Source organism: Schistocerca americana, chromosome 6, assembly GCF_021461395.2.
Source record: "Schistocerca americana isolate TAMUIC-IGC-003095 chromosome 6, iqSchAmer2.1, whole genome shotgun sequence".
In the NCBI taxonomy this organism is placed as follows: domain Eukaryota; kingdom Metazoa; phylum Arthropoda; class Insecta; order Orthoptera; family Acrididae; genus Schistocerca; species Schistocerca americana.
Genome location: NC_060124.1, coordinates 555,315,634 through 555,328,312, shown reverse-complemented (window position 1 = coordinate 555,328,312; position 12,679 = coordinate 555,315,634). Strand labels below are relative to the sequence as shown.

At 44.7% G+C, this 12,679-nt stretch overlaps 1 protein-coding gene across 1 annotated transcript in view; it reads right to left on the bottom strand.

The window, feature by feature from the left end:
• Window positions 1-11,417, bottom strand: part of LOC124620284 (E3 ubiquitin-protein ligase MARCHF2-like) — a 29,587-nt gene extending 18,170 nt beyond the window's left edge. The window contains exon 1 of the mRNA XM_047146953.1: window positions 11,407-11,417. Coding sequence (XP_047002909.1) covers window positions 11,407-11,417 — 11 coding nt within the window. The remainder of the gene's footprint in view (window positions 1-11,406) is intronic.
• Between the last annotated feature and the right edge of the window lie 1,262 nt (window positions 11,418-12,679).

Genomic DNA, 12,679 nt, shown 5'->3' with positions numbered 1-12,679 from the left:
TAGTGTTATTTTATTTTGCCACCGGTTTTGCTTCTGAACCATCATCAACGGCCGGAAAACTTTCACAGATACATCACATGTCATACATGGTTTAACATAAGTTACGGTAACTTACGTTAAAGTGCGTATGACATGTGATGCATCTGTGATAACTTTCCTGCTGTTAATGATGGTTCAGAATCGAAAAAGGTAGCAAAAGAAAATAACGTTCTTACAGACAGCACAGTTATGCATCTTTTAAAATAGTATCTGTATGAAACTTCCTGGCAGATTAAAACTGTGTGCCCGACCGAGACTCGAACTCGGGACCTTTGCCTTTCGCGGGCAAGTGCTCTACCAACTGAGCTACCGAAGCACGACTCACGCCCGGTACTCACAGCTTTACTCCTGCCAGTACCTCGTCTCCTACCTTCCAAACTTTACAGAAGCTCTCCTGCGAACCATGCAGAACTAGCACTCCTGAAAGAAAGGATATTGCGGAGACATGGCTTAGCCACAGCCTAGGGGATGTTTCCAGAATGAGATTTTCACTCTGCAGCGGAGTGTGCGCTGATATGAAACTTCCTGGCAGATTAAAACTGTGTGCCCGACCGAGACTCGAACTCGGGACCTTTGCCTTTCGCGGGCAAGTGCTCTACCAACTGAGCTACCGAAGCACGACTCACGCCCGGTACTCACAGCTTTACTCCTGCCAGTACCTCGTCTCGTACCTTCCAAACTTTACAGAAGCTCTCCTGCGAACCATGCAGAACTAGCACTCCTTTCAGGAGCACTTGCCCGCGAAAGGCAAAGGTCCCGAGTTCGAGTCTCGGTCGGGCACACAGTTTTAATCTGCCAGGAAGTTTCATATCAGCGCACACTCCGCTGCAGAGTGAAAATCTCATTCTGGAGTATCTGTATGAGTTTAGTGATCCCAACAGTTACTCACAGATGTTATATTCACAGGATACTATGTTTTTTTCGTTTTGTGAAGTGCATAATTTTACATTTCTGAATATTTAAAGCAAGTTACCAATCTTTACACCACTTTGGAATCTTATCAAGGTCTGACTGAATATTTCTGTAGTGTCTTTCAGACTGTACTGTAGATAACTGCGTCATCTGCGGAAACCCTGAGGTTACTATTATTATTGTCTGCAAGGTCATTAATATGCAAGAAAAACAGCAAGGGACCCAACACACTACCCTGCGGTACAACCAAAGCTACTTCTAAATCTGTCGATGACTCTCGCTGCAAGGTAACATGCTGCGTCCTTCCTAGGAAGACTCTTCAATCCACTCACAGATTTCTCCTGACACCCCATCCGATCATAATTTTGATAAACCTATCTGCGATACTAAGTAAAACGCTTATCGGAAATCGAGAAATACTGCATCTGTCCGACTGCCTTGATACATGGATTTCAGGACATCATGTAAGGAAAGTGATAGATGCCTCTCACGAGATCTATGTTTTTCGAAATCCACTGGTTGGCATAGAGGAAGTCGTTCTGTTCGAAATATCTCACTATGTTTAAACTCGTGTTATGTTCTAAGGCTCTATGACAAACTGATATCAAGGATACCCAGTTAACCGACACACTAAAATGTACTAGACTAACCATCGACCAGAAACCAACCTAGTAATCTCAGTTACTGACCATCCAACAGCTAGACTGAAACTACTAACAGGCCGAACTTGGGGATTCCACCCCTCGATTATTCTCCACATCTACAGAACACGATCCAATCCATCCTTCGCTATAGAGATGTTACATAGGTATTCAACCCGCTTAAGCTGTGTAAGTCCCTCCAAATCCTCGAACCCGGTACTCACCGTCTCGATCATCTCGTCAGCTTCTCATCTCACCCGCATCTGACACATCCCCGTCTTCTGTACTACCCAAAATCTAGAGTCCAATCACCCCATTGTCTCCCCTCTAATCATCGATCCTGTTATGCAGCTGCGCCTTTACAAACACGTCCCACAGTCACTGCACCTAGACGCACCCCATACACTAACCCAACGCAGCAGGCGCGCTCTGTCAGGTAATAAAATCTGCTCCGATATTTACCCATTGTACCAGCTATAGCTTTCCCCACCTATTGCCACTCCTCATCAAGACTCCCCCTTTTCCTTTTTAAAATTTAAACGAAGAAAACCACTCCGTAATTACTTCTACATTGAATTTTAAAATCTTTTAAAATTTTTGCATCCATAAATATGTTTTGGCATTTCCTCACGAATTTTTGTAAATGCTCTAGACTGAAAAGCGCGATATTATATCGCTGGCAGCCCACCTGAGGGGGACGAAATAACAAATCAAAAAATGTCTTGTATTTATGTTATGCAATTTGAATTTAACACATTTTTGTGCGCACATTATCTGAGTTTCGTTAAATTCTCTTGAAACTGATTCAACACATCATTCTGTATTTTGTGGCACCACACACTCTCAACATTTATAAAACGTAAGCAAGTTTCGTTGTTGTTGTTGTGGTCTTCAGTTCTGAGACTGGTTTGATGCAGCTCTCCATGCTACTCTATCCTGTGCAATCTTCTTCATCTCCCAGAACCTACTGCAGCCTACATCCTTCTGAATCTGCTTGGTATATTCATCTCTTGGTCTCCCTCCACGATTTTTACCCTCCACACTGCCCTCCAATGCTAAATTTGTGATCCCTTGATGCCTCAAACATGTCCTACCAACCGATCCCTTCTTCTAGTCAAGTTGTGCCATAAACTTCTCTTCTCCCCAATCCTATTCAATACCTCCTCATTAGTTACGTGATCTACCCACCTTATCTTCAGCATTCTTCTGTAGCACCACATTTCGAAAGCTTCTATTCTCTTCTTGTCCAAACTAGTTATCGTCCATGTATCACTTCCATACATGGCTACACTCCATACAAATACTTTCAGAAACGACTTCATGACACTTAAATCTATACCCGACGTTAACAAATTTCTCTTCTTCAGAAACGATTTCCTTGCCATTGCCAGTCTACATTTTATATCCTCTCTACTTCGACCATCATCAGTTATTTTACTCCCTAAATAGCAAAACCCCTTTACTACTTTAAGTGTCTCATTTCCTAATCTAATCCCCTCAGCATCACCCGATTTAATTTGACTACATTCCATTATCCTCGTTTTGCTTTTGTTGATGTTCATCTTATATCCTCCATTCAAGACACTGTCCATTCCGTTCAACTGCTCTTCCAAGTCCTTTGCTGTCTCTGACAGAATTACGATGTCATCGGCAAACCTCAAAGTTTTTACTTCTTCTCCATGAATTTTAATACCTACTCCGAATTTTTCTTTTGTTTCCTTTACTGCTTGCTCAATATACAGATTGAATAACATCGGGGAGAGGCTACAACCCTGTCTCACTCCTTTCCCAATCACTGCTTCCCTTTCATGCCCCTCGACTCTTATAACTGCCATCTGGTTTCTGTACAAATTGTAAATAGCCTTTCGCTCCCTGTATTTTACCCCTGCCACCTTCAGAATTTGAAAGAGAGTATTCCAGTTAACATTGTCAAAAGCTTTCTCTAAGTCTACAAATGCTAGAAACGTAGGTTTGCCTTTTCTTAATCTTTCTCCTAAGATAAGTCGTAAGGTTAGTATTGCCTCACGTGTTCCAACATTTCTACGGAATCCAAACTGATCTTCCCCGAGGTCCGCTTCTACCAGTTTTTCCATTCGTCTGTAAAGAATTCGCGTTAATATTTTGCAGCTGTGACTTATTAAACTGATAGTTCGGTAATTTTCACATCTGTCAACACCTGCTTTCTTTGGGACTGTAATTATTATATTTTTCTCGAAGTCTGAAGGTATTTCGCCTGTCTCATACATCTTGCTCACCAGGTGGTAGAGATTTGTCATGACTGGCTCTCCCAAGGCCATCAGTAGTTCTAATGGAATGCTGTGTACTACCGGTGCCTTGTTTCGACTCAGGTCTTTCAGTGCTCTGTCAAAATCTTCACGCGGTATCTTATCTGTCATTTCGTCTTCGTCTACATCCTCTTCCATTTCCATAATATTGTCCTCAAGTACATCGCCCTTGTATAAACGCTGTATATACTTCTTCCACCTTTCTGCCTTCCCTTCTTTGCTTAGAACTGGGTTGCCATCTGAGCTCTTCATATTCATACAAGTGGTTCTCTTCTCTCCAAAGGTCTCTTTAATTTTCCTGTAGGCAGTATCTATCTTACCCCTAGTGAGACAAGCCTCTATATCCTTACATTTGTCCTCTAGCCATCCCTGCTTAGCCATTTTGCACTTCCTGTCGATCTCATTTTTGAGACGTTTGTATTCCTTTTTGCCTGCTTCATTCACTGCATTTTTATATTTTCTCCTTTCATCAATTAAATTCAATATTTCTTCTGCTACCCAAGGATTTCTATTAGCCCTCGCCTTTTTACCTACTTGATCGTCTGCTGCCTTGACTACTTCATCCCTCAGAGCTACCCATTCTTCTTCTACTGTATTTCTTTCCCCCATTCCTGTCAATTGTTCCCTTATGCTCTCCCTGAAACACTTTACAACCTCTGGTTCTTTCAGTTTATCCAGGTCCCATCTCCTTAAATTCCCACCTTTTTGCAGTTTCTTCAGTTTCAATCTGCAGTTCATAACCAATAGATTGTGGTCAGAATCCACATCTGCCCCTGGAAATGTCTTACAATTTAAAACCTGGTTCCTAAATCTCTGTCTTACCATTATATAATCTATCTGATACCTTTTAATATCTCCAGGATTCTTCCAGGTGTACAACCTTCTTTTATGATTCTTGAACCAAGTGTTAGCTGTTATTAAGTTATGGTCCGTGCAAAATTCTACAAGGCGGCTTCCTCTTTCATTCCTTCTCCCAATCCATATTCACCTACTATGTTTCCTTCTCTCCCTTTTCCTACTGACGAATTCCAGTCACCCATGACTATTAAATTTTCGTCTCCCTTCACTACCTGAATAATTTCTTTTATCTCGTCATACATTTCTTCAATTTCTTCATCGTCTGCAGAGCTAGTTGGCATATAAACTTGCACTACTGTAGTAAGCATGGGCTTTGTGTCTGTCTTGGCCACAATAATGCGTTCACTATGCTGCTTGTAGTAGCTAACCCGCACTCCTATTTTTTTTATTCATTATGAAACCTACTCCTGCATTACCCCTATTTGATTTTGTATTTATAACGCTGTATTCACCTGACCAAAAGTCTTGTTCCTCCTGCCACCGAACTTCACTAATTCCCACTATATCTAACTTTAACCTATCCATTTCCTTTTTAAATTTTCTAACCTACCTGCCCGATTAAGGGATTTGACATTCCACGCTCCGATCCGTAGATCGCCAGTTTTCTTTCTCCTGATAACGACGTCCTCTTGAGTAGTCCCCGCCCGGAGATCCGAATGGGGGACTATTTTACCTCCGGAATATTTTACCCAAGAGGACGCCATCATCATTTAATCATACAGTAACTACGGCTGTAGTTTCCCCTTGCTTTCAGCCGTTCGCAGTACCAGCACAGCAAGGCCGTTTTGGTTAATGTTACAAGGCCAGATCAGTCAATCATCCAGACTGTTGCCCCTGCAACTACTGAAAAGGCTGCTGCCCCTCTTCCGGAACCACATTTTTGTCTGGGCCTCTCAACAGATACCCCTACGTTGTGGTTGCACCTACGGTACGGCCATCTGTATCGCTGAGGCACGCAAGCCTCCCCACCGACGGCATATGAATAACAAAATTCTCATATGAAGGTGAGCAGATCTACTGAAGAACTGTTGGCCACTAAAATTTCCCCCAAAGAGATCATGAAGAAAAGGCGGAAAGCTTGGAAAAGATATTGGCTTCTCATCAGCAGAATACTGGGTGCTACAGGCGGGAAAGACGTCCTAATCCATATAAACTTCGGGACAGTATGTACCACAGGAATTTTGGTAAAATGAGCAGGTCTCAGAGAAAGTTAATGCGAAAATTGTTGCCATACTGTAAGGGGACCTATGAAATTGTCCGTTTTGTGCCTTAAGTAAAGACTTGGTGACGGTAAAGCAAGGCAGGGTACGTATTTTGCAGGTTCAAATTGCATATCACCTGAAAGATCTTATAGTACACTGGTGTCGAAAATTAAAGCAAATTCCCCGTCCTATGTCTGATTCACGATATAATCATACAGACTGTCACCTGATGTCGTTAAGATCGTGTTCTGCAAGGAAGAAGGCATCCCAATCAACGGACAAGAACTCCAGAAATGACATCAGGGCACCTATCAAACGCCGCCCGCTGTGGCCGAGCGGTTCTAGGCGCTTCAGTCTTGAACCGCGCTCCTGCTACGGTCGCGGGTTCGAATCCTGCCTCGGGCATGGATGTGTGTGATGTCCTTAGGTTAGTTAGGTTTAAGTAGTTCTAAGTCTAGGGTGCTGATGACCTCAGATGAAATGAAATGTCGTGTGGCTAGGGCCTCCCGTCGGGTAGACCGTTCACCTGATGCAGGTCTTTTGATTTGACGCCACTTCGGCGACCTGCACGTAAATGGGGATGAAATGATGATGATTAGGACAACACAACACCAAGTTCCTGAGCCGAGAAAATCTCCGACCCAGCCGGAAATGGAACCCGGGCCCTGAGGATTGAGATTCCGTCACGCTGACCACTCAGCGGGGGACGGACGACCTCAGATGTTAAGTCCCTTAGTGCTTAGAGCCGTTTGAACCTATCAAACGGGCTAGTTTTTGCCGGGAAGTCGCATAACCACAATCGCTGTGTACAGTCACTGACGGAGCAGTATGGCACAGAGAAGACGCCTGCCAGATTCTCTGCAGTGAAGGGCCGTAGGAAGAATGGAAGCGAGACAGTCGCAGACTGATGTGGTCTGATGGCTTAATGTGAATCGCTCTGTTGTTTCTGGGATGTTGTGACTGTTTATAAAAAGCGAAACTGTATCCCGGAGACCAGGACAGGGCCGACCAAGTGTGACATCAGAAAGAGCGAACCATTATTTGGCTGTAAGGGCACGACGGTATCGCCTTACTGCTGCACTGTAACTGGCATCTGACCTCGCAGCATCCCGTGGAAGTGTTGTGTCGGGGCAAGCGGTCTACAGAAGGCTTCAGCAGAGTGGCCTTCATTGTTTGAGACCCGCTCTCTGTTTACCTTAGACGCGCCTTCGCGGAAGGGACCGTCCCGACTGGAATCGTCAGCATGCCACCTGGACGGTCGAACGGTGGACCAATGTTCTTATCACAGATGAGCCCCGATTTTGTCTGGAAAGTGATTCTCGACTGATTCGCATCTGGAGGGCACGCGGAACACGATTTCGGGACCCAAACATTGTGGAAAGAGATCGATATCTAAGAGGAACCCTAATGGTGTAGGCGGGGGTTACGTTGATCACTCGAACACCTCTTCATGAAATTGTACAGGTGAACTGTTGTTGTTGTTGCTGTTATGGTCTTCAGCCCTGAGACTGGTTCGATGCAGCTCTCCATGCTACTCTATCCTGTGCTAGCTTCTTCATCTCCCAGTACCTACTGCAACCTACATCCTTCTGAATCTGCTTAGTGTATTCATCTCTTGGTCTCCCTCTACGATTTTTACCCTCCACGCTGCCCTCCAATACCAAATTGGTGATCCCTCGATGCCTCAGAACATGTCCTACCAACCGATCCCTTCTTCTAGTCAAGTTGTGCCACAAACTTCTCTTCTCCCCAATCATATTCAATACCTCCTCATTAGTTATGTTATCTACCCACCTAATCTTCAGCATTCTTCTGTAGCACCACATTTCGAAAGCTTCTATTCTCTTCTTGTCCAAACTATTTATCGTCCATGTTTCACTTCCATACATGTCTACACTCCATACAAATACTTTCAGAAACGACTTTCTGACACTTAAACCTATACTCGATGTTAACAAATTTCTCTTCTTCAGAAATGCTTTCCTTGCCATTGACAGTCTACGGGTGAATTAGCAAGATTTAATTTCTGTCAAGTACTGTGAGGAGGTCTGAGGATCTCACGCGCGACTGTGGTGAGGTGCCGTCGTCCCAAGCTTCGTGATGATGGACGATAATGCCCGACATAGACCACGTCTGGGATGCACTAGGGAGACGGGTTGAATCTCGTCAGCAGGCACCAACCACTCTCCAAACGTTGCGCGCAGCTCTGCAGGAAGAATGGGTGTTATTGCCTAACATGAGACTGATGACGTCATTCACAGCCCTGTGTTAGTGCAAGAGGTGCTCATATCCCATACTGACCACATTAACCAGCGTGTGTGCAAATCCGTCAAGTTGGAAAAATACGAAGAACATTTTTGTCTACCGTTATGCATGTTACATTTGATTACATTCTGTATTCTTTACATTGTTTCTACTTTACTTCCATCTGTTTGTACTGTTTTCTGGCCAAACAGAAGCAACCTTGGGCAGGAGTGTGCATGTGATCATTGTAAAGCTGTTACTACACTGTATTTAAGTGTTCTTTATTGTTGCATTCCAATTATCGTCCTCTTGCTGTGTGGTTAAGGGTAAGTGGAGGAGCGGTGGAGAGAGGGACGAGTATCGAGCAGGAAATTGTGCCCTTGTGGAGCGGCACAATTGGACTTCCTGCCGTTAGTTCAGCTAGAGGTCTCTTGCTATGCTCGGGCTTTGATGCCACCGCCTCTCGAGTTTGCCCTGGTGGCATGGCGAAGCGCGCAGCAGTTTGTTGGCGGCCAAGAAGCGGAAGGGAAGCAGTGACGGTGTGGGACGTGGAGTGCCGTGGCACGTGCGGCGTGTTGAGTGTCACAACGTCAACACTGGGCCGTACGTGGACACCGCCCGCGGACGATGTCTTTTCCCACTGTCCATAAGAAGACGGCAGCTGCAGTCAGAGGCGAGGAGTGGTGGAGATCAGTTATTGTGTCTTGTAGAGAGGGCTGAGTGTTGTGTCTTTATTACCCGTGCCAAGTTTTACTCATGCATACTAACATCGGGCTGCCTGCCAAAAGCTTTTAAAATTACTAAAATAGTTGCTGTGCTGAAACCAAACAAACCATCAGATAAAGCCGAAAGTTACCGCCCTATCGCTCTTCTCAACTGCTGCAACAAACTTCTGGAACGGCTACTCCTTAACAGGGTGGGCCCACTAATCCTAGAAGTCATCCCACCAGAGCAGGCAGGTTTCAGACCCAATAGGAGCTGCACAGACCAGGTTCTAAGTCTAACGACATATATCGAAGCAGGTTTTCAGAAACAAAAAAAGACTGCGGTAGCTTTCGTAGACCTAACAGCTGCCTCTGACACTGTATGGAAGGAAGGACTTCTACGCAAACTGATAAAAGCAATCCCCTGCCGTATGACACTGAGACTTATCAACAACATGCTTTCGGATAGATACTTGCAGGTGATACAGGGTAATGACATAAGCAAACAGAGGAAACTGAACAATGGAGTGCCTCAAGGATCAGTTTTAGCACCAATGCTCTTTAATATTTACATCTCTGACATGCCTGAAACCATGTCAAGGACGTACAGCTATGCTGATGATATGGCCCTAGATATCCAAAGCAAGCAGTTTGAAGACACTCAAAAAATGCTCACAACTGACCTAAACAAAATGCATGAGTATTTCACCAAATGGAGGCTAATACCAAATCCCACCAACACTGAAGTCAGCTGTTTTCATTTGAACAACAGATTGGCGGGATATGAGCTGAAGGTTCATATGAACAACAGTCAACTGCGATATCAGCCACATCCAAAGTACCTGGGGGTCACTCTATATAGGACATTATCCTCCAAAAGACACCTGGAAAATGTATCCAATAAAATGAGCTCACGGAACAGCCTCATTCGGAGGCTCCGCAGCACTAACTGGGAAGCAACAGCAGACACACTACGAACCTCTGCACTTGCATTAGTGTATTCTGCAGCCGAGTACTGTGCACCAGCGTGGTTAACCAGCAAGCATGTAAACAAGGTGGACACCCAGCTCAACGCTGCTGTGAGAACCATAATTGGATGCATAAAGACTACCCCACTATATTGGCTTCCAACACTTAGTCATACAGCTCCACCCTCCCTGCGAACACAGGAAGCTTTGATAAAGGAATACACAAAAATAACGAATAACCCCCTACTTCCTATCCATGAAGATGTCCCAGCTTTGGAAAGAACACGACTCCACTCCAGAAATCCCCCTGTAAGACTGTCCCAACAACTGTCAGCTGCCAACTTCAGCATGCATACTAAATGTCACGAGAGCTGGAGTGATAGTGCCTCCCCTGACAACCGTGAACTTATTTATCCATCAGAGAAACCTAAGGGCTTTGAACTTCCATGACAGATATGGAAAACCCTAAACAGAATCGGAACAGGACATGGACTATGTGCACACAATCTACACAAGTGGGGAGAGCTCCCCAGTCCTAGCTCTGACTGTGGGGCACCTAATCAAACAATACAGCACATCGCCCAGGACTGTGAATCAAGAGCCTACCAGGGTAGTCGGGCTGACTTCTTCAGCGCCACACCGCCCTGCCTCGAATGGGTCGCCAATTTGGGCGTCAGAATTTGAAGACTTGTGTAATACAAAATATCTGCTGTGATGTTACTTTTTATTGTGTTTATGTATTATATTTTATCTGAATATGTATCCTTTACTTATGTATTTTATAGTGTATTTTGTCATATAATTTCATAATGTAATAAGTGTAAACCATGTGTGTAGAGCCATACGTTAAATAAATAAATTACCCGTACCTAGTGATGGGCAGCTGACAGATGTTGTCAGAGTGAAGTTACTGCACGGCAGATACTGAGAGCAGTGAAGTCAACCAGTGGCTGTCGTTGTGTTTCCCAACGCGGTGTAACCGCTGTACGTTGTGAAACCTATGCAGCACGGCGTGGCTGTGAGGCCATGGGAGATTCATTTCTGCCTTGTGTTTTCTGTGGTGTCACCGCAAGACACCACACTTGCTAGGTGGTAGCCTTTAAATCGGTCGCGGTCCGTTAGTATACGTCGGACCCGCGTGTCGCCACTGTCAGTGATTGCAGACCGAGCGCCGCCACACGGCAGGTCTAGAGAGACTTCCTAGCACTCGCCCCAGTTGTACAGCCGACTTTGCTAGCGATGGTTCACTGACAAATTACGCTCTCATTTGCCGAGACGATAGTTAGCATAGTCTTCAGCTACGTCATTTGCTACGACCTAGCAAGGCGCCATTATCAATTGCTATTTATCTTGTGATGCATGTACCGTCAGACCGATGTTCACCAATTATGGATTAAAGTTAAGTATTCCAATAGCTACGTACTTTATTTGCTAGACTCAAATCCTTTAACTGTTCCAGACCTCACGCCAGCCTGCGTGAGCTTAAAAGCGTGCCTTTCGGCTACCTCCTAGTGGCTTGGCTGTCTTGCCAAGTCACTACATTTTCTACTCACTTAGAGATCATGTTTCGGTCACTGTGATATGCTGTGTTACGGGCAGCTCTGTGTGTTCGTATTGTCCATACTATTAGTGAGTAGGTGGGGGTGATTCTTGGTAGTAGAGAGTGGTTTTTGTTTATTTAGTACTCTGTGTTAACCTGGTTGTCAGTTTCTAGAATTACTACAGGCTGATATTGTGGCTACTGTGAGTTCATTTGTTCTCGATTGGTGCCCACTCGTTCGTCACCAGAGCTGAATAAGATCAGTGTGTGGAAATTCTGTATGTCCTTAGAATAATTTTTCTTTATTATTATTTTTGATGTGCCCATTTTAAGCAAGGATTACTTCTGGGTAGAAAATTGTTTATTTTGATATTAACTCCCAAGCATTCCTGTTGATGTCACTTGAGTTTTATGTGATAGTATATGTTTTTTAATAAATGCTATTGTAATGTTAAGTACACTCTTGCACTGCCCCAACCCAAACCCCATTGCACCCAAATCCATGCGCTACACGCTCTACTGATGTTCTAAGTCGTTCGCCATCTCTGATGGAATTACAATGTGCTCGGTAAGTCTCAAAGTTTTTATTTGTTCTCCCTTCTTTCTGCAGAGAATCACCTGACGGATGGTGAGTATTCAGGGACATGACAAGAACGATCGTTCGGAAGTAAAAAGTCTACTGAAAATGGCCTCTAAAATGCATGAGTACTTATTCATCTTTGTCAGTGTGAAACAAATCTCTTCTGCTGCAAGCTCTTTAGTTCCCATATTTTGGCAGGTGGTGGCATAGACCAAAGCAAGAGAAGAAAGCAGAATGAGATTTTCACTCCGCAGCGGGTGTGCACTGATATGAAACTTCCTGGCAGATTAAAACTGTGTGCCGCTCCGAGACTCGAACTCGGGACCTTTGCCTTTTGCGGGCAAGTGCTCTACCAACTGAGCTACCCAAGCACGACTCGCGCTCCGTCCTTACAGCTTTACTCCTGCCAGTTCCTCGTCTCCTACCTTCCAAACTTTACAGAAGGTCCTCTGCGAACCTTGCACAACTAGCACTCCTGAAAGAAAGGATATTGAAGAGACATGGCTTAGGCACAGCCTGGGGGGGACCAGGTACTGGCAGAAGTAAAGCTGTGAGGACAGGGCGTGAGTCGTGCTTGGGTAGCTCGGTTGGTAGAGTACTTGCCTGCGAAAGGCAGAGGTCCCGAGTTCGAGTCTCGGAGCGGCATCCAGTTTTCATCTGCCAGGAAGTTTTCAAGAGAAGAAGTGTCCAATAAACACTCGCTCTA